At 38.7% G+C, this 23,660-nt stretch overlaps 1 protein-coding gene across 1 annotated transcript in view; it reads left to right on the top strand.

The window, feature by feature from the left end:
- The window catches only part of LOC115219819 (pre-mRNA-processing factor 17), a 157,701-nt gene that overhangs the window by 104,371 nt on the left and 29,670 nt on the right, over positions 1-23,660 (top strand). The window contains exons 5-7 of the mRNA XM_029790099.2: positions 4,557-4,699; positions 8,470-8,566; positions 12,612-12,826. Of these exons, the coding sequence (XP_029645959.1) occupies positions 4,557-4,699; positions 8,470-8,566; positions 12,612-12,826 (455 nt within the window). The remainder of the gene's footprint in view (positions 1-4,556; positions 4,700-8,469; positions 8,567-12,611; positions 12,827-23,660) is intronic.

Here is a 23,660-nt window from a genome sequence, read left to right as displayed (position 1 = left end):
CTAACCGTGTGTTTTATTTAACATTTGCTTTTCATTGAAACCCACTCGCAAGTTCGTAACCAAGGTGAATACCACTGAGGTTTGTCTTGGAATGTCTTGGGAAAGTATTGTAGAGCTGTTAAGTCAGCATGTTTTGGTGCCAATGAAAAAAAACCTATTATGTAATTAAGATCACAGATATAAGCCTGTTTGCTTGACTGAGTAAAGCAGTCAAAGCCAGTGGAATCTCATCTTTATTTTTTTTCCCATTGCAATTTTTTTAAAGCATTTTTCTTGTATTTTTTTTTTAATTTTCATTTTCTATTTTCATATATTTTTTTTTTACTCAAAAGTGTTTCCACATCTGTTTTGTATATTAGCATGTGTCTTCATATTCATAGCTATCAAAATGCATATATACTCAAACACACACACACATACATAGATGCATGCATGTACACGTACACACACATACTTTATAGTAGTTACCTTTATCCACATAACAGTTGCTGATAGCTACACACCAGTTGTGGTTGGTGGTGAAAGTGTAGTTATATATATATATATATATATATATATATATATATATATATATATATATATAATCTCCCTTTTCTCCTACTCCTACCATTCGTTTTATCTTTCCACCCTCCTCCCTCATTTAAAAAAATTTTTTTTTTTTTTCCTCCCATATCCATCACAGAATATTAAAATGGGGAGAAGAAACAGGAACATATACAAGAGGAAAAATATTTTTGAGTCTAACTACTTTTGAAAAACAGTTCTTCTGCAAATGAACATCTTTTTTGGATAGCCATTGCTGGATACTCTTTGATTTGGAAAGATCATCATCATCATCATCATTATTATTATTATTATTATTATTATTATATTATTATTATTAAGAAGACAGCAAGGTGGCAGAATGGTTGCATGCCAAGCAAAATGCTTAGTGGCATTTCGTCCGTCTTTACAGTCCGAGTTCAAATTCCGTCGAGGTTGACTTAGCCTTTCATCCTTTCGGGGTTGATGAAATAAGTACCAGTTATGCACTGGGATCGATGTAATCAACTTGCCCCCTCCTCCAAAGTTTCAGGCCTTGTGCTTATAGTAGAAAGGATTATTATTATTATTATTATTATTATTATTAAGAAGGCGGCAAGGTAGCAGAATCGTTAGCACGCAAGGTGAAATGCTTAGCTTAATGGAATTTCATCTGTCTTTATGTTCTGAGTTCAAATTCCGCTAAGGTCAACTTTGCCTTTCATCCTTTCAGGGTCCTTTCATCCTTTCAGGGTCAATGAAATAGGTACCAGTTACGCACTGGGGTTGATGTAATTGACTAGTCCCCTTTCCTAAAAATAGAGGTAACTCAAATGTGGAGCCTAAAAACAAAAACATTTCCTATCATAGTAGGTGCATTAGGTACGATAAAAAAAAACATTCAGACAAATACATAACAAAAACATCAGGACTTACAAGTATATATAACATACAAAAAACAGCACTACTAGGCACTGCACACATGCTATGCAAATCACTTTCAATACACTAATAGTAAGAGCACCTCAACAAACCACAGCACATACGCAAGGCACACAGAGCTGTGCTCGGTGGTGCAATGAAAGCACATGATAAAAATAAGACTGCTGAATAATAATAATAATAATTATAGTAGATCCTTTCTACTATGTGTACAAGGCCTGGATTTTGTGGGTTGGGGGACAGCTGATCACGTCAACCCTGCACTCAGCTGGTACTTAATTTAATGACCCTGAAAGAATATCTAGGCAAAGTTGACCTTGGCGGAATTTAAACTCAGTTATAATAATGATAAATATTATAGTAATGATAATAATTCTTTCAACAATGGGCGCATTGTTATTATGGTATTAAAGGATAGTGAATTGATAAAAAAATCATTTGGGCATTGCAATACTGACTTATTAGGTCTCAAAGCACCAGGCGGGATTTGAACTAGGAACCTTTCAGAACTAAGAGTAATAATTTTTTGTCTCGATTACTCATCCAGGAATGAACAATCTAGTGAAGATCATGGATTAAACTGATTACAACATGTTTCATTTATTCATTTTTATGTCCACTTTCCTGTGCCGGCATGGGTCAGTTGAGTTCTTATTAAAGTATTATTTTACATCTGAATGCCCACTTATAACTATTTTTTGAATGTGGATTCTAAATATTGACTAATTTATCATCTCAAAAGATGAAGTTATTAGCAAAACAAAATTACATTTACGATCTTATATTAAATTTATCTTTTCTTTTTTTATCTCTATTTCTTTATGACAAGGAGTAAACTGGGAAAAGATGTCCTGTTGGTATTGATGTGGGTTGTGCTATACATTAATATAACCCAGATAAGAAAAAAAACTTGAGCATTGCTAAATAAACTGAATACCATATGTTTTATATATATATAACTATGAAAATTTGAAAAACATTGTGTGAAAATATCACAAATGTGTGTTAGTAAAACATTCTAAATTTATACCCTAATAAATATGTAACTCATGCATATAGCCATACATACACATTGAACCAACTCTGGGAGTGCCTGTATGTTTGCTTGATCTGCCTCAAAATAGCAGCCAAATCTACCTCAGATCAACATCGCACTATTGCCTTCATCATCATCATCATTTAGTATCTGTTTTCTATGCTGGCATGGGTGGGTTGGTTGGTTTGACAGGAGCTGGCTAGGCAGAAGACTGCATCTGGCTTCACTGTCTTCTTTGGCATGGTTTTTATGGCAGGATGCCCTTCCTAACACCCTTCGTTCCCTCCACCCAAAAAGGAAGAGACATATTGGATGATGTAGTCTTGCAGATGGGGTGATCATGGCTGCAATGCTCAAACAAGGTTGACTTGGGTTAAACAACAACAAAAGCATGTGTGTTTGTATTTGTAGACTTGGGGATACAAATAGAGAAAATGGGATTCAATATTCACAAGTGAATTGTATTCATCATCATTGTCATAATGTCCCCGTTTCCCATGCTTGCATGGTTCAGACAGAGTACATTGATGCAGATTTTCTATGGCCCCTTGCCATTCCTGTTGCCCTACCTTCACCTAATTCCGAGTAAGGTAATAAATATCTCCTCACAGATGGACATGTTTTGCATTGTAGAACTAGGAATGAAGGACACTACTCTGATGCAGATGGTGCTCGTTCACAACCGATGTTTCTCAACCTTTTTACCCTTGCGTAACCCTTAAAATGAATTACACATCTCTGAGTTCCTTTTGAGCGTTGGGCCCCATGGGGCCAAGTGGCCGAGTTCCTTTTGAGTGTTGGGCATCATGTCAGCAATGACTAAAGACCTTTGGTATTATGTTGTGCTTGAGAAGATCCATCAAGCCAAGCAAAATCACAGTCATGGTAGATACCGGTGTAAAAACACCCATTACACTTTCGGAGTGGTTGGCGTTAGGAAGGGCATCCAGTTATAGAAAACCATGCTAAATCAGACTGGAGCCTGGCACAGCCTTCCAACATGCCAGCCCAGTCAAACCATCCAACCCATGAGAGCATGGACAAGGGACGTTAAATGATGATGAGTATGATGATGAAGGAACTTCTGCACAGGAGCTTGTAGATCTTTATAACTAGCCTCATCCAAATTTATGGAATGTTTGCTCTTCAAAAACTGCCACATTGTTTTATTAGGATATTTTTGTAAAAGTAAAGAAAAAAATACAGGGTGTCCATAAATTACAGATATCACTAAATATATCCCTATCGGTGGTTATATTTTTCTGATAACATAATAGGTTAGATAGAATGGTGTCTATATTACAATAACCAATAATATGTTGTGCATGTATAATAATGTTGCGATAATGAGATTTAATATCAGCTTACTTCACTCTTTCTCGTGGAACCCCTAGCTACCTTTTCCGGAACACTAGGGTTCCAGAGAACCCTGGTTGAGAAATGCTGTTCACAACTGTTGTGTGATGTGAAGACAAGAGCACACACACTGTATATTTGTATGAAAGTATCCTTTCATTTTCCATCTGTTAAGTTACGGTGGATGAAAACACACCAGCATCAGTTGTCAAGCGATGGTGGGGGGGACAAACACAGACATACAAACATATATATATATATATATATATATATATATATACACACACACACACAACGGGCTTCTTTCAGTTTCCGTCTACCAAATCCACTCACAAGGTTTTGGTTGGTCTGAGGCTATAGTAGAAGACATTTGCCCAAAGCGCCATGCAGTGCAACTGAACCCGGAACCATGTGGTTGGGAAGCAAGCTTCTTACCACACAACCACACCTGCACCTATATATATATATATATATATATATATATACACATGATGATGATTATGTATGTATACAAAATGACAAGTTGTTGGCCCAAAAAATCTTGTTTACATTTTAAAACTGTTTCACTATTTTATTTCTATTTTTTTCTCAAATTATGTTTTATATATTTTTGAAATATATGAATATATAGATAATATATGTATTTAAATATATATGCGCACTCATGGTGTATAAATGTATATATATATATATTATCTAGATCTGACAGTTTTTGAGAAAACCAAGTGTCGGCCTGGTGACAAAAGAAAACGGTTACGGAACGATAATGCAGCAGATGTTGATGGTTATCTTGGACCCTGGGGTAAATTTGTAGATGAACAAACTGTGATGAAGCCTAACGAGGTAAGTTAAAGTGTGTGGGTGTGTGTGGTGTCTTGGTAGTAGCTATTTATAGCTACGTGAGCGGTCTGTTATATACAGCAGCTGTGTTACTATAGAACTGATGATAGTAGTTAGCATTGCTGCACTTGCATCGTGTCTGTTGAAGAAGATGGTAACTAACTGGACAAACAGCTGCGGCCATCTAGTGGTTAGTACCCCATGTTGTAGCCATAGTGATAATAATCCAGTTTCAAATCCCGGTTACAGCCGCTCAACTCTATTTTAGTTGGGCAAATGTCATGATAGATCGTCATGTAGTTAGATCACCAGATTGGGACCATAATAACCTAGATTTGAATCCTGGTTAGGACACTTCAACGTTATTTTAGTTCAGTAAATGACTTATTGTCTGATGTAACATAGGTTCAAATCCTGATGATGGCACTTGAACAATATTTTAGCTAGGAGAATAGCCCTAATTGTCTTGTGATTTGAGTCCTTCATTGTGATTGAAGTAACCCTGGATTGAATCTTGATTACAGTACTTTAGGCAAATGGCCATAACCATTTAATTTGTTTGGGCCCCTCAGTGTGTCTGAAATAATCCCAGTTCATATTTTAGTCATGGTAGCCCAATTTTATTTTCCATGTTCGGTTTTATCTTTCATATTTCAGTGATTGATAAAGTATCAGTTTAGGGCAGGGGTGTCTATCAGGATCATCAGAATGTCGGGCCAAACCCCATGTGCCAGTCCATTACTGACTTTGTTGGTGGATTTAATCCATCACCTGATTTCTCACCACCATGGGGTACAAAAGGTAAACACCCCTTTTAGATCATGAATGACCACGGGATTACACCTAGAAAGTTACCCCCAAGGCACATGTCCAGGCAAGGTTGTTAATGTAAGACCAGTAGTCACCCATACATACCGGTCTCTCCTCTCCATGCCACCAATGTTATTCAAGAGAAAGGCAAAGGCTGATGCAGGTTGGACCAGTGATATTGCCACTCATTTCTACAGCTGAGTGAAATGGAACAATGTGAGATAAAATGTCTTGCTCAAGAATACAACACACAGCCCGATCCAGGAATCGAACTCACTACCTTGTGGTTGTGAGCCAGGAGCTCTAACCACTGAGCCATGTGCCTTCGCTACCAAGAGGTACTTTTAAGGTATCATTAACGGAATCCACTCTGCTGCAAGTATTTAGGTCAGGCCAAGGGTTTGAAGATACCTTCCTTCTAATTAAGAGATTTATATTAAAAAAAAAAAAGCTGTTTAACATTGCCAAATATAGATATCAAATCTTGTACACAGCAGATCTCTTGGCAGTTAAGCCGGTAAATGAGCCTCTACTGAGTTACTCAGCTAGAAAAAGCAACCAAATCTCCTCTTTTTTCAAGTCACAGATTAAACTGACCATCTTAGATTGTCCACTTTACTATATACCCCATCCTCTGTGTGACTTGGGTATACAATCCTTCCTTCCCCACTCTCTGTCACATCTTTGTCACCTTCCTCTCCTCTCTCTCTCTCTCAAAGCAAAACACCTTTCTCTATCCTTCAATACAATTCAATACTACTCTCCCGAGTTGAAGGGGTTCTTGTCATGCAAGTTACTCACTTCTGTTGGAGCCACATAAAAAGCACCCCACCCCCAGTATACTCTGTAGTGGTTGGCATTGGGAAGGGCATTCAGTTGTAGAAATCACGTCGAAACAGACAGCATAGCTTGGTGCAGGCTTCTGATTTGCCAATTCCTCTCAAAATGTCCTACCCATGCCAGCATAGAAAATGGCAGTTAAAGGATAATGATAACTTATGGATGGAGGCATGGTTGTGTGACAAACAAGTTTTCTTTGAAACCATGTCGTTTTTGTTTCAATCCTGCTGTGTTGTGTTGCAAGTGACTTTTGCCTTAGTCTTGTGTAGACTATAATTCTGTGAGTGAAACTTAGTTGAACAATAACTATAGAAGCCGTTTATGTGCATGTGTGTCTATATTAAGGTGGGGGAGATTCCTAGTGATATTTATTCCCTAGGGGAAGTAACTCCCTCAACACAAAGGTACATAACTTGAAAGTAAACTTTCAGCAATTTGGTGGAGAGCTCAGTGAAATACCTACAAGATTTAAGTACTGGAGTTTGGTGTAATTGTCTAAAACCCTTTGTGAGTGGAACTAGTAAAAGAGTATGATTTAGAAATTAGAAACAGCTACAAGAACCACAGAAGTCAACATGATGTTTGGTGTGCCATGCTGAGACCCGCTTCGGTCATGACTGACCATGGGATTGCACCTAGGAAGTTACCCGCTCAGGCACAAGTCTGGGCAAGGCTGTTTATGGAAGACCAGCAGTCACCCATGCATACCAGCCTCCCCTCTCCACGCCACCTGTGTTATCCAAGGGAAAGGCAAAAGGCCGATACAGCTTAGCACCTGTGACATCGCAACTCGTTTCTACAGGTGAGTGAACTGGAGCAACGTGAAATAAAGTGTCTTGCTCAAGAACACAACACGCAGTCTAGTACAAGATTCAAACTCACAATCGTAAGCTCGGCGTTCTAACCACTGAGCCATGCGCCTTCGTGGGTGTGCCATACACATCAACGAATTGCTAGATTTTGATCTTGGAATCCTGTAATCGAATCATATGATCAACAATTAGGTGAACATAATGCTGTTGTATTTCTGAATTTACAACTAATTTAGGCTGATGCAGGTTGTGGGGCAAAAAGTGTTGGCTCGGTGGTTCTTAAAATGACAAATTGTAGCCCCATCTAAATGTTATCTGTGGCCATGCTGGGACACCACCTAGAAGGGTTTTAGGCTAACAGATTGGCACCAGTACTTTTATTTTATTTTTCGTTTTAAGTTTGGTACTTTTTCCATCATTCTCTTTTTCCAAAGTGCTAAGTTACAAGGATGTAAACAAATCACTGGTTATCAAGCAGTTGTTGGTCAGAGACAAATACAGGCACACACATACACATATATGCATGCATGTATGTGTGTATATAAATATATATATATATATATATATATATGATGAACTCTCTTGTTGAAGGCGATGTATGAGTGTTCAGATTTTGCCAAATGACCTGCACAAATAATTTGTTTCTAGTGATCAAATTGATGTTGTCTGAATGATGTACCGCATGCCAGGTGTTGATGTGATCACAGAGCAACACTGGATAAAGTGTTTTGCTCAAGAACTCAACGTACCACCCAGTCTAGGAATTGAAACCATGATCTCACAACTGTGTGTGCAGCACTCTAACCACTAGGCCATCTATCCTTTCTCTCTCTCTCTCTCACACACACATACACGATCGGCTCCCACACAGTTGCCTTTGGTATTGCACAATGGTATTGAACCCGAAACCACATGGTTGCAAAGCAAGCTTCTTAGCTACACAACTATTCCTGCTCCTATTAGTCAAAATTTTTCTGACCCACCCCACCCCTTTATCAATGAAGACACAACAGAGAACTTGCATCCATGTGATTCTTCGTAATTCACCATGCTGTTGGACAAATTTACAAAATTTAATACCATCTCAGTTTTATTAAACATAACCAGTTTTTTTGTCCCCTTTTTTCAGTCCTTCAGCTGCCACCCATTCTACTGTCAAAAACACTCAACTAGGTGCCAAACCATTTCCCACCCAAATCACTGACCCCTTCATCAAACAGAACACCAGCACATACAGCCTTCCTCACAATCAATGAAGGAAACTCTTATCTCTTTCCTGCCAACTTTTCTTTTGCTTTTTAACCATTTTAGGAAGAAATGAAAGAACTTGATGAAATCCTCATGAAACGAAACAAAATCAAGCGACCTCCTGAAGAGAAAGTTGGCGATGAGAAAACTACATTACATAGTAAGTAGTTCTGTTATTTGGGTGACTTGTATCAATGAGGCTTATTCATTGTCTTTCTCCATTTCTTGTCAGATATGCATAGAACTATTAGGGTAGAACTATTGTTGCAGTTGTTATAAATAGCTCTAGTCAGCTGATCGCTTAAGCAGTCAGCTGACTAGAGCTATTTTTAACAATTGATACTAAGAAGTAGATTAAATGTTACTCTTGCAATGGCTGTCTCGTATTTTGGCAAACCTTGTGAACTGTGATTTTTTTTTTGTCCTTTTTTTTTCTTGAAGCAATGAAGGGCAGCCCACATATTTCACAGTGAGCATTCTGTCACTTCTATGACAGCATATTTCATTTTGTTTCAACCTAGCTTACATCATGATATCTGCTTCATTTTACTTGGGCAACAGAAATTCGTTTTGATTTATATCCAATCTACAGACAATTATTAATTTCACTCACCAACTGATTGTCAAATACAAAACATGCATCTGGTTGAATTGTAACTGGGTGCATGCTTCCACTCCCCTGATTTATCTAACCTGATATATTGGAACTACGTATACTTGTGTAATTCAAACCCTCTGTTTTAAGTTACCTATAAGGTAGATCTTCTTTTGTATCCTCTTTATTTACCTGGGAGCATCAAGGTTGACATTCAGCAATTTGCTATACATTTCCTTTATAGACATTATCATGCACTGATCTTTATCTGTTATTTTAGACTTTTGATTGCCACAGATCTGGCTGTGTGGTAAGAAATTTACTTCCTAGCCACATAGTTTTAGCTTCATTCACACTGCATGCCACCTTGGGCAGGTGTCTTCTAATATAGCCGCAGGTCAATCAGAGCCTTGTGGAAGAAACTCATAGAAGCTCATCGTGCGCATGTGTGTCTGGGGTTGGGTCAAAAGTAGAGTGCTGGGATTAATTTGTTCAACTAAACCTTGAAAGGTTTAGTTGAACAGCAGCTCCAGTCTGGCCACTGTTGTCCAATTCTTGAAACAAGTAAAAGATGAAAGATTTGCTTTTTTTGCTTGTACTCACCAAGTTTATTTTCATATTTTTCTGTTGAACATAACACTTGTAATTCTTACTGACAAGAGCTTCACTTCTGTGAGATATCACCGCAGAAGCTCAACCTTATTCAAGCAATTATCGACTTACTTCGTTGTCGCTTAAATTTCATGCATCATTAGGAGAATTACCAAGACTAATTGAGAGGCTCCTCCTTCAGTTGATCCTCAGTTTGGACAATTCCTCTTTATTATTTTATCAACTGGATTTCCACAAACAGCACTTGTTGCATCTTAGATAATCCTTCAAACCACATATATTTTTATTAGTCTTTTTTTATATAAGGCCATCAGTTAGTGCTTCACCAGAACCACCAAAAGATAGACACATGTGTGGATGTGTGGTAAGAAGCTTGCTTCCCAATCACATGGTTCCAGGTTCAGTCCCACTGTGTAGCATCTTGAGCAAGTGTTTTCTACTATAGCCTCAGGCCGACCAATACCTTGTGAGTGGATTTGATAGACAGAAACTGAAAGAAGCCTGTCGTATATATGTGTGTGTCTGTATCTGTCCCCCCAACCATTGCTTGACAACTGATGTTGGTGTATTTACGTCCCTGTAACTTGGCGGTTCAGCAAAAGAGACTGACAGAATAAGTACTAGGCTTAGAAAGAATAAGTCCTGGTGTCAATTTCTTAGACTAGTAACCCTTTAGGATGGTGCTCCAGCATGGCCACAGCCAAATGACTGAAACAAGTAAAAGGAAAAAGAATAATGCTTGTGTCGCTGTATTGTGTATTTGTCTCTTTTTGCATCTGATTTTATTGATCTTCTATAATAATGAAGCTATATCCCTTAATTTGCTGCTTTTCTATACACATACCGAGAAGAAAACTTGTAGAACAGGCATTATTTTAATGAGATACATATTTCCTTTTGAGTGTTCGGCCTCACGGAGGCGAGGTGGCTGAGTTCCTTTCAAGCATTGGGTCTCATGGAGGCCAAGCTCCTTTCAGGCGTTGGGCCTCATGGAGGCAATGACCAATATCTTTGGCATTATGTCATGCTTGAGAAGACCCATCAAGCCAAGCAAAATCACAGTCATAGCAGGTACCAGTGTCACACAAATGGCACCCATGCCGTGGAACGTAGAAGCACCCGTTACACTCTCGGAGTGGTTGGCATTAGATAGGGCATGCAGCAATTAGAAAACCATGCCAAATGAGACTGGATCCTGGTACAGCCTTCCAGAGTGCCAACCCAGTCAAACTGTTCAACCCATGCCAGCATGGACAATGGACATTAAATGATGATGATGATGGTGGTGGTGGTGATAGACCTAGACATTCTGCTAAGACCCCATAATAGTTGTTGCACATCAGTTTTATCAGGCATATATGGCATTATATATATGAGTCTTCTGCTGTTCATAACCTACGTAATACCATATATAGTAATCTATATTTCTAAATGGTTGACTGCAAATATTTGTCTATGACAACATTGTGCTACTTGGACGAGAGTCAATCATAATCTACTTTTTTTTTATTCAAACATTCTAGTCATAATTTTCATTGATTACTGATAACTGAAACTTGTTGGAAACTCAGACAGCAGACATTTCAGAGTATCGTACATTTGTGACAATGCAATACTGCCATTTCCAAAAGCTTTAAATGTATCAAAGGTGTAGTATAGATAGAGATTGTGATTCTCCTATCCTCTGTATGAGGGCATTTTTCTTGAAGTGCCGAGTACTTATAAAGTTATAATCTTTGGTGATGGCCAGTGAGTGAACATAACTTTAGGCATCTTCCTTTTCTGTTTTATTAATTTTTTATAGCAGTTTTTTTATTGCATTATGAATTTTAATGGCCAAATAATCATGCGTAACTAGTAGGGTAGTTTTGGACACCCTGTGGGATAAAGAAAAAAACAAGACCTGTTCAAAGGGTAAATATAGAGTCAATAGCGATTCAATTAAAACCACCAGGAGTGAAGGACCCATAACTGTTGTTGCAGCATACTTCTTGGAAAGGGACACTCTAATGTAATAATTGCTGTTTCACACGATTACTAGTTATCTCACTTTGGTTTGTCACAATGTACGAATCACAGAGACTCAGATAGTGGCACTTATGTTATATAAACATTTATCGCTATAATCTGACAATGTACTGATGTCTCTTTATGGTGACCTCATTTGTCATCTCATCTACTGAAAATCTTATGATGGTGGATGAGTGACAATTTAAGTAGACTTAACCAGCTGGATCTACACAGTTATGCAGATCTGCTGTGGGACCAAATACAGTAACTACTCACTATATCATGGTTCATTTATCATACCCTCAGTACATCACAGATTTTTCTGCCTAATATAAGTAAGTTTATATCATGGAATCCTCTATATATTGCGGGTTTCTGTGGCTGATAAGTATTTATATTTTTTTAGATTTAAATTATTTCTGTGGTAAAATAAGCATTTTCATGCCTAAAAATTAATGAATTAATAAATAGAAATGCAATACAGTACTGCACTGTATAACACATTAATTAAAATTTATTAAAAGAAAAAACATAGTGTACTGCAGATGAGTAGACAAAGAATTGCACATACTGTATGGAAAACGAAACTCAGGAAGTGAGTGTGTGATGTTGTTTTGCATTTATGATAAAATGAATATATACATATTATAAAAATGATTTTAAAAAATATACAGTACTGTTTCTACTTAACGGATTTTCATCTATGGTGGGGTGGAATGTAACGCCCGCGGTAGTTGAGGGATTACTGAAGTCAACAGGCTAATGCAAGCAGAGTAATTGTGTTTGGTTTTGCAGATTTTAAACTTGTCACCTTGAAAGTTGTAACCCTGCATTTTCAAAGTTTAGTTCCTGATATTATAATAGAAATAGCCAGGTCTTGTGTGTGTGTGTGTTTGTATTCATGTGTCCAATAAATATTTGTTAAAATGTTCTAAATTATGCGTCTAAGTAGACCTTGTAAAAACTTCTCTTCATTTCTGATTTGCAGTCAAAGATGCCACAGACTACCAAGGCCGTTCCTTCTTACACCCTCCACATGATGTTGGCGTTAACCTCAAATCTGATGATCCACCAGAGAAGTGTTTCATTCCCAAAAAACTTATTCACACATGGACAGGCCACAACAAAGGGATTTCTGCTATCCGCTGGTTCCCTAGATATGCTCATCTTATGTTGTCTTGCAGCATGGACTCTAAGATCAAAGTAAGTAATAACTGCTCTTTCTCTTGCAATGGTTGAAACTCCCATGAAAATTATGCTTTTAAATATATATATATATAAATATGATTCCAGCTTCAGTCCCACTGTTTGACACCTTGGGCAAGTGTCTTCTATAGCCTCGGGCCGACCAAAGCCTTGTGAGCGTATTTGGTAGATTTGGTAGATGCAAACTGAAAGAAGCTCATTGTATATATGTACGTGTGTGTATGTATGTATGTATGTATGTATGTATGTTGTGTATCTGTGTTTGTCCTCCCAACATTGCTTGACAACTGATGCTGGTGTGTTTAAGTTGCCATAACTTAGCGGTTCAGCAAAAGAGACCGATAGAATAAGTACTAGGCTTCCAAAGAATAAGTCCTGGAGTCGATTTGATTCGACTAAAGGTGGTGCTCCAGCATGGCTGCAGTCAAATGACTGAAACAAGTAAAAGAATAAAGAAAGAAAAGAAAGAATATATATATATATAAATAAAGATGCAGGCTTGTGAATGCTTTTGGAGTTTGTTTCCCAGCTGTGTGATTTGAGGTTCAGTCCCACTACATGGCACTTTTGAGCTAGTGTCTTCTACAACAGCTACAGGTTAACTATAGACTTGTCAGGGGATTCGGTAGATAGAAATGGTAAAAAGCCATTGTGTTATTGCCATAATATAATGCATCCAGCACACTCGACAGACAGAGCAATATAGTGTAGGGTGTTTAGTGTTGCTGAATACAAGACAACCTCACTCATGCTGGTGCCATGATAATATGCATCTGTTGGACTCCTTTTAGTGGTTGATGTTAGCAAGCGCATCCAGCTGCAAAAACCATGTCAAAAGGAGACATGCAAGTAAGACAAATTTGTCTCGGTGGCCACTATATCCAAGGGATTCAGATTATGAAGAACCAGCTTGGAAAACAAACATAATTCAATGATGATATAGGAAAACACACACACACACACACAAATGCATGCGTGCATCCATCTTCACTTAACCCTTTTCTTTTCCAAAACATTTTCATAAGTCTGTTCTTATTGGCGTTAGGAAGGGCATCTAGCTGTAGAAACATTGCCAGATAAGACTGGAGCCTGGTGCAGCCTTCTGGCTTCCCAGATCCCCGGTCGAACCGTCCAACCCATGCTACCATGGAGAACGGACGTTAAACGATGATGATGATGATGTTCGAGATATCTATACCTGTTTACAGACTTTTAGTTGGCCCTCGTTTCATACATTCTGAGCAATATAATGCTTTCCTTACATAAGTCCCAAGTTGGGCCTAGTGGTTGAAAGAAATTGAGAATGTGTATGATATATGATGCATGGATGCCAGGGAAACATGTCTCAGGTACCACATGTGATACACAAGACAGAATAGGGTTTAAATTATGTACATGTATATATTTCTTATTTCTTTATTGCCCACAAGGGGCTAAACATAGAGGGGACAAACAAGGACAGACAAAGGAATTAAGCCGATTACATCGACCCCAGTGCGTAACTGGTACTTAATTTATCAACCCCGAAAGGATGAAAGGCAAAGTTGACCTCGGCGGAATTTGACGTAACGGCAGACGAAATACCGCTAAGCATTTCGCCTAGCGTGCTAACATTTCTGCCAGCTCGCTACCTTGTATATGTATATATATTTCTGCCCCACTACCTATGTTGGTATATGTTATCACCATTTTTATCATGCTTTCCATGCTGGCATGGGTTAGATGGTTTGACTGAAGCTGGTAAGCTGGAGAGCTAAGCCAATCTCCAGTCTGATTTGGCATGGTTTCTATGGCTGGATGCCCTTCTAATGCCAACCACTCCAAGAGAGTAATGGGTGCTTTTTACATGTCACCAGCATAGGTGTCAGTTGCATGACACTGGCATCGGCCATAACTACAATTTCTTTTGGCTTCACGAATTTTTTCAAGCACGGCATATTTCCAACAGTCTCAGCCACTTGTCATCAGCTCTGCGTGGCCCAACATTCAAAGGGTGCTTTTTACATGCCACTGGCACAGGTGCCAGTTATGTGACACCAGTTTCAGCCACAACTATGATTTCATTTCGCTTGACGAATCTTCTCATGCGTGGCATATTGCCAACAGTCTCAGTCACTTGTCATCGGCTCTGTGTGGCGCAAAATTCGAAGGGTTCTTTTTATGTGCCACCAGCACAAGTGCCAGTTATGTGACACCTGCATCACATATATTTTTCTGTGTATCTATGTGCATAGTTGTCGGTGGGAATGACATGAAGATCTCAAAGTCCATTATTCTTTTCCATATTGGAAAATAACTTGATTAATTACCTGTTAATAGATACCACTGATTACCGGCAGTCATTTGATAGTTTGTGTAATTTATTTCCCACATGCCATCCTTATTATATTGGTGCTTATCTATGCCTATCTATATATGTAACTGAATTGCTACCTGATATTTCTATCTCCACCTTTCACTCCCTCTGTAAGTACCTCATGCCTTACACAGTCCTTTACACCAACCACCTCCCTGAAGTAATTTATACTCTTCCATCAACCACCTGTGTAAAGGAATGGAATGGAATAGAATATGTAAAAGGGAAACAGAAAGAGAGACACACAGACAGACAGATAATATTTTTCTGGCAGATGAGAATATTTATTGTGTGGTTTACTTGCTCTATCGCTGCCTAACTATATAGCTTCCACCATCACCTCCACCACCACCACTGCACCCATCATAAGGTGACACCAATGTACATTGTCTAGTTTCAGTAGCAGCCTTCTATAGGATCACTCAGTCTGCTAGAAATAACAGCCACATATTCTATGCTTTACTATTTTAAATAACATATATAAAGGATATATTGAGCAACAAAGTGTTCCTGATATGCAAAAAGATGGGATGGTCACAACTCTTTCATCATGAGTCTGTTCAACTAGAGATGATTTGGAGTTAAGTTTACTTTGAATTAGTGCAGGCCAGCACCTGCATAGACACTTGACCTCTTAAAAGTAGCAGCAAATTTTTTCTCAGATCACAGCTGTTTCAAATTAGGAAAAAACACTGGGATAATCACACACACACATGTATGTATATACACACACATGTACCTTATATCCTCCTATCCCATCTTGCTACATGTATTGTTTCTGTATACAATCTCCTCACCAACAACCAACATGTAACTGCATATCATTGTCTCTCTTCTATTACTCCTTCCTCAATCATCTTCACATTTGTATTACTTTTTCTCCCATCATACTCTCTCTCTCCCTCCCTCCATTGCCCTCTTCTTGTGGATCTCCTTTCCTTACTCTCTCTCTCTCATTCCCTCATTCTGACATGATTAAATGGAAACAACATCAGGCCATTTGACTGCAGCCATGCTGGAGCACCACCTTTAGTCAAACAAATCGACCCCAGGACTTATTCTTTCTAAGCCTAATACTTATTCTATCAGTAACTTTTGCCAAACTGCTTAGTTACAGGGGACATAAACACACCACCATCAGTTGTCAAGTGATATTGGGGGACAAACACAGACACACAAACATACATACACGACAGGCTTCTTTCAGCTTCCATCTACCAAATCCACTCACAAGGCTTTAGTCGGCCTGAGGCTACAGCAGAAGTCACTTGCTCAAGGTGCCACGCAGTGGGACTGAACCCAAAACCATGTGGTTGGCAAGCAAGCTACTTACCACACAGCCACTCCTTGCCAAAATATCCAGTACTCTCATTAAACAGAAGCAACATAGTGTAGAGGGAGGAGTGTTTAGTGTTGCTGAGTACAAGACAACTTTGCTGTTGCTGATGCCATGATGATAAAATGCAGCTCTTTAGTAATTGATGTTGGTAAGGGCACCCAGCTGCAGAAACCATGTCCAAATGAGACATACAAGTGAAACAACCCTCCCAATCTGTCTAGCTGACTAGTAAATCCTAAGGACCCAGACCATGAAAAACCAACATGGAAAGCAGACATAAAACAATGATGATATAGAAATAGGTGAGATTGTTTGTGTGTGTGTGTGTGTGTGTGTGTGTTACTTAAACTAGGAGAAAACCATTTTCCAGTGGAGTTTCTATGAGTTTGTGTGACTTGTGTGTTTAGTCAATTTTAGAGCTTTAATCATTCAATAATTTTCATTTAACCCTTTGATCCTATGATTTACATCACTTAAATAGTTATATTTGGGAAGATGTGTCAGTTTTGCTTACTTTTGCATACATACACACACACATTTATACAGGGGGTGCAGAAGAAGAAAAGACAACAAAACTTGCCCTTTTACTATTCTTGGTAAATGTTTCATCGCGTGGCAGTGTGTAAAATAATAAACGACACACATGAATAATTAACGGTAGCTTTATTTACTGCTCATAGTGTTTTCTGTGTTGGTCTTTGGATGAAGAATAAAAGCAGCAATTTAAAACAGACTGGCTTCCGTGCCGGTGGCACGTAAAAAGTACAATCCAATCGTGGCCATTGCCAGCCTCACCTGGCCTCCGTGCCGGTGGCACGTAAAAGGCACCATCCGCTTGTGGCCGTTTGCCAGCCTCGTCTGGCACCTATGTCGGTGGCACGTAAAAAGTACCCACTACACTCATGGAGTGGTTGGCATTAGGAAAGGCATCTAGCTGTAGAAACATTGCCAGATCAGACTGGGCCTGGTGCAACCTTCTGGCTTCGCAGACCCCAGTTGCACTGTCCAACCCATGCCAGCATGGAAAGCGGATGCTAAACAATGATGATGATGATGGAAGAGAAGAATTCTGGGGTCTGTGACAAAACAACTGGTACTTATCGATCTGTGACTAGGCCATCACAACTGGGGAAAAAATCTCACTAAATTCATGCCAGCAAATCTGTACCTTCAATCTGCACGGCTGCTGAATGGAAAAATGAGAATGGAGTTGTCATCGCAACTGCTTCAACATTCTAAACTGACTGCCAAAACACCCACCTTTTATAAATACTCATTAGAATGTTCTAGAAAGTTGAATCACATAGAGGCTTGACACTGATTGGTCTGTTAATTGGCCAATCATGTGAAACGATAGTGATCTCAGCATGGTATCTGTGTGGCTGTCCAACAGTTCAGTTTTGAATCTACTACACTTTCAACAGAAATTGCACAATGTGCACCAGTTCAAACCATAATGGTAACTGGAGTGGGGGGAGACAGTAAAGCATTAGCTATATGAAGACACCATTACCACCCTAACAACTGTGTTAAGCAGTGGTCCTCAACTATTTTTAGCTTATGGACCCCTTTGATTTCTATTTTACTGGGGGTGGACCCCATAATCATTTGATGTTTAACCCTTTAACATTTAAACTGTCCATATCCAGCCCAAATATTCTACCCATTTTATATTCAAACTAGCCAGATCCAGCCTCTCACACCTATCTTACAATGTCGTCCTAAAAATATACAGTCACATCATCAAAATTTCAAAGTTACAGAAAAATGCATCATTAATTAAAAGCAGTGTGATTAAATAAGCATTACATTTGATAAAGTATTCTGAATACCAAAGGGTCAAAAGAAATCCTATTATATTTTTATAATTAAATATTATAAGGAATTCATCGTTTAACGTGGTTCATAAGCAAGCTACTTTACCACACAGCCATTCATATGCCTATGTAGAAATATTACCAATTTATAGCACATGAATTTTAGCAGCAAAATCTCATGTGGACCTTAAAGTTTAATATGAACCCCAGTTAAGAACCACTTACGTATGAAGAGGTTTTTCTACTGTGGCCTGTATCCATGTATGTGTTTACATCTATGTTCCAGTCTGAAAGCTCTTACAACACAATTCAGCGAAAACAAAACAACAACGAGATTCATTTTACAGTAATTTGTTTATTAATATAACTTCACTATCAACTACATCTATTTATATCTGTCGATCTGTCTGTCTATTTATCTATCTATCTGTCTGTCTAAATGCCTACCTATCTCTTTTATCTGATCTGTCAATACTGTTAAACACTAAAACCTAAAACAGCAACATAACTCACATTGTTAATATTATTCTGACAGTTATTTTATTTCTCTCTCTCGCTCTCTCTCTTTCTTTTTTTAATATCTCGTCATTTAGTTAATCTCGGTTTCTCGCACTCTTGTAAGCCACATTTAACTGCAAAGACACCATACCACCAATACGTGTGTGTGTGTGAGTGAGCATATATGTATATGTGTGTATATGTGTGTATGCATATGCACATGTGTACATGTATATATGTGTTTATGTGTGTGTAGGTATGTGTGTACATCTATATATGTGTGTGTGCATGTATATGTGTATAAGTATGTAGATATGTGTATGTGTCTATATATGTATGTTTGTGTGTATGTATATGTGTGTCTATATATGTATATGTTTGTGTGTGTATGTATGTATATGTGTGTGTATGTGTATGTATGTATATGTGTGTGTGTATGTGTATGCATGTATATGTGTGTGTGTCTATATGTATGTATATGTTTGTGTGTATATTTGTATGTGTATATATGAGTGTGTCTATATATGTATATGTTTGTGTGTATATATGTCTGATCTATGTATATGTGTGTGTTTGTGTGTGCATGCATGCATGTGTGTGTGTGTGCATGCATATGTGTATGTGTTCATAATATTGTTATAAATGCTGACAAAAGTGGCACCTCAAAATAATTGGTAATTAGATAGTGTATATGTAGAAAGAACTGCAAGTTCTACCAGCAGCTACATAGATTGTAGTAAGTAGATCCAAAGATGAAGTAGATAAATGTAGTAGTAGTAGTAGTAGTAGTAGTAGTAGTCTTCACACGAAGCAGTCAACAGGTTGGATGCCGGATTTTTGGTTAGATACACTAAGTCATGCATAGTGGCCAACATATTTAACGCCTTCCCAGCTGAGTATGTAATTGGTGTAGCTATGTGTGATAGCAACAGCCACTCAGCTGTTCACTGTCCTCCCAGCTGGGAGAAGTCACCAACTGGCCAGGACTAGAATAATGTTTGTGTTGTGGCCCATATGCAATCTTATCATCAGCTAGGGGTCACCAAAAAGTGGGGTTTTTTGGGGTTTTTTTTTTAAACCCGTTAGCTTTCAGGTTATTCTGTCAAATGTAATGCTTATTTATTCACATGCCAGTGGAATGTAAAAAGAAAGAACCATTTGAGCATGGCTGATGCCAGTGCCACCTGACTGGCACCCGTGCTGGTGGCACGTAAAAAGCACCATTCAAGCGTAATCGCTGCCAGTGCTGCTTGACTGGCACCCATGCTGGTGGCACATAAAAAGCACAGTTTGAATGTGGCTGATGCTAGTGCCACATGACTGGCACCTGTGCTGGTGGCACGTAAAAAGCACCATTCAAGCGTAATCGCTGCCAGTGCTGCTTGACTGGCACCCATGCTGGTGGCACATAAAAAGCACAGTTTGAATGTGGCTGATGCTAGTGCCACATGACTGGCACCTGTGCTGGTGGCACGTAAAAAGCACCATTCAAGCGTAATCGCTGCCAGTGCTGCTTGACTGGCACCCATGCTGGTGGAACATAAAAAGCACAGTTTGAATGTGGCTGATGCTAGTGCCACATGACTGGCACCTGTGCTGGTGGCACGTAAAAAGCACCATTTGAACATAACATGCCAGTGCCACCTGACTGGCTCCCGTGCTGGTGACATGTAAAAAGCACCCACTACACTCTTGGAGTGGCTGGCATTAGGAAGGGCATCCAGCTGTAGAAACCTTGCCAAACCAGATTGGAGCTTGGTGCAGCCTCCTGGCTTGCCAGTTCTCATTCAAAACTGTCTAACGCATGCCAGCATGGAACGCTGACATTAAACAATGATGATAATGATGATTGCTTTGAATTAGTTGTAAATTATCTCATAGTTTTGAGATTTCAATGATATAATAGCTTATTTTTAGAATGACAAGGTAGAGTAGATATAAGAGGCTAAACCTGGCCAGTTTGAACAAAAAGAAAAAAAAGTAACAGATAAAATATTTGGGCCAGATATGGCTAGTTTGATTGCTAAAGGCAAATAATATAGAGTGTAGGTATTGCTGTGTGATTAAAAAGCTTGCTTGGCAACCATACAGTTTTGGGTTCATTTCCACTACATAGCACCTTGAGCAAGTTGTCTTCTACTATTGCCCCGTCTCCAGGCTGACCAAAGTGTTGTGAGTGAATTTAGTGGACAGAAGCCAACAACTTGCAGATACAAGTGCTACCAGGCAAACGCTCCACAAGCATGTTTATGGATTCATCAGGAGAAAATCTGTGCCATTTTAGGGCCTTTGTCTCAATGATATTATTGCACACTGGCCCTACTCACTGAGATGAGACCCCGCTTGCCAGATCAACTGGTTATTGCACTTCTCTCAGTATACTTCTAGCCATTGTTCATCGTCTCTTTTTAACCAAATCCAGTGTTTTGCCTTCTCCGCTGTGGCCAGGATATATATAAATATATGTATATGTGCATCATATATGTATGGGTATGTGCGTCTGTGTTTGTGCACCCACAGCACCGCCCCCACCTCTTGACAAATGCCACTTTCATACAAACAGTGTTTTGTTCCATTCTTCCATGCAAATATGTTCAGCTGCAGGGGGATATTAACTTCCTTAAAAACAGATGAAGGTTGGTGATAGGAAGAGCACCCATCCATGGAGAAACTGTCCCCAACGAATTCTGTCTAACCCATGCTAGCGTGGAAAAACTGGGAATTTAAACAGTGATAATGATGAATCTGTTCAGATTATTCCCAGCTACATCATCATCATCCCCTCAATATTACTGTCTTAAGTCCTGGGTCACATAGCGCTGATTACCTGGTTCCATGATATCGAGATCACATTTGCTCTGAATAGGATGCCAGTTTATCGCAGGGTTGCTCATGTACTGTAGTAACATGGAATGAAGTGTTTTGCTCAAGAACACAATGCACTGTCCTTCCAGTCCAGGAATTGAAACCGTGATCTTGCGATCATGAGTGCATCACCCTAACCATTAGGCCCCACACACAGTTCACTTAACCAGCTGCTTCAACAGCTACAGATATCACAAGCCACACCACTTTCTCTATGGAACCAGTCTTTGCTGCAAACACATGTCAATCAGTTGAACCTGCTATAAATAATCCTATGTTTTATCTTCAAACTGTTCCAGTTCCGGCCTCTACACTTACCCTACTATGTACCACCTTGGGCAAGTGTCTTCTACTGTAGCCTTGGGCCAACCAAAGCTTTGTGGGTGGATTTAGTAGATGGAAACTGAAAGAAATCTGTTGTATATATATATATATCTATACATAAATATATGCATGTATGTTTGTGTGTCTGTGTTTGTCTCCTACCATTGCTTGACAACCGATGTTGGTGTGTTTACGTCTCCGTAACTTAGTGGTTTGGCAAAAGAAGCCAATAGAATAAGTGCTAGGTTTACAAAGAATAAGTCCTGGGGGGACGATTTTCTCGACTAAAGGCCGTGCTCCAGCATGGCCACAGTCAAATGACTGAAACAAGTAAAAGAATAATCACACCATTGAAATCTCAAAGCTGTGAGGTCATGCATCATGCATGACTAGTTTCATTTCAATGCAACTAAATAAGCATTTCATTTGTGCATCATATATGTATGACAGACATGAGTACTTGTTGCAAAGATAAGTTCCATAGAGAAAGCTGAGGTGGTTTGCGATATTAGTAGCTGTTGAAGTTTGTAAAGATTTGCTTTCTTGATTTCTTAACTCTTTAACTTTTTTTTTTGTTTTTGTTTTTAAAATTATTATGCACTTCCTGCAAAACTGTGTTGGCTTTCTGCTTAGTAACATACCTCACTCTCATACATACCTGTCTTTATTCTGCTGTGATAATTATTTTTAACCTACTGCTACGGCAGCATATATATATTAGTGTTTGTGTGTGTGTGTGTGATCATCACTTCTTCCATACTTGCATGGCTTAAATGATATGTATGTATTTATTTGTGTGTATGTATGGTATGTACATATATATCTATTTAAGTACATGTGTGTGTTCTGTATGTGTGTGTGTTCTCTGTGTGTGTATGTGTGTGATCATCACCTCTTCCATACTTGCATGGCTTAAATGATATGTATGTATTTATGTGTGTATGTATGGTATGTACATATACCTGTTTGTGTACATGTGTGTGTGTTCTGTATGTATGTGCATGTGTGTGTGTGTTCTGTATGTATGGGTTGTATGTATATGTATGTATTTATGTTATGTGTGTGTATGTATGGTATGTATGTGTTTTAATTATAATCTTTTCTCAGATAACATTTTCCTCTGCCCTGCATTGCTGCTTCTGAATATAACAGGTCTCTAAGAAAACCCATTGTTTTTTGTATTTGTGTGTGTGCATGCGTGCAAACATGCATGTATGGATGTGTATCCATCAGTCTGTGTGCCCTTCAGCTTATCCACATATATGTCTGTGTGTTTGTCTCACTGTCTATTTGCATTCATGGGTGTGTCCACATGTTATATTTATACACTTGGAGGGAGACATTGTTGATGTGTGTGTTTGTTTGTTTGTTTTCTTGTACTCTCCTGCTTTCTCACCTTACTTCTATTTCTCCCATTACCGATCTCTTTAATAACTTTCTTCCAGCTTTCTGTTTTTATCTTAAGTTTCTGTTTTTCTAGCAGGGGTGGGTGTCATACTATCTCACTCTCTATCTCTTTAAATGCTTCTTTAAACCTTTACCATTTAAACCGCCCTTATCCTTCCCAAATATTCTACATGTTTGAAGTTCAGACCAACCAGATCCAGCCTCTCACACCTACCCTACAATGTC

The sequence above is a fragment of the Octopus sinensis genome, linkage group LG15 (assembly GCF_006345805.1).
Source record: "Octopus sinensis linkage group LG15, ASM634580v1, whole genome shotgun sequence".
NCBI classification, from domain to species: Eukaryota; Metazoa; Mollusca; class Cephalopoda; order Octopoda; family Octopodidae; genus Octopus; species Octopus sinensis.
The sequence above is the reverse complement of the archived record's forward strand: the minus strand, read 5'-3'. Positions and strand labels throughout refer to the sequence as shown.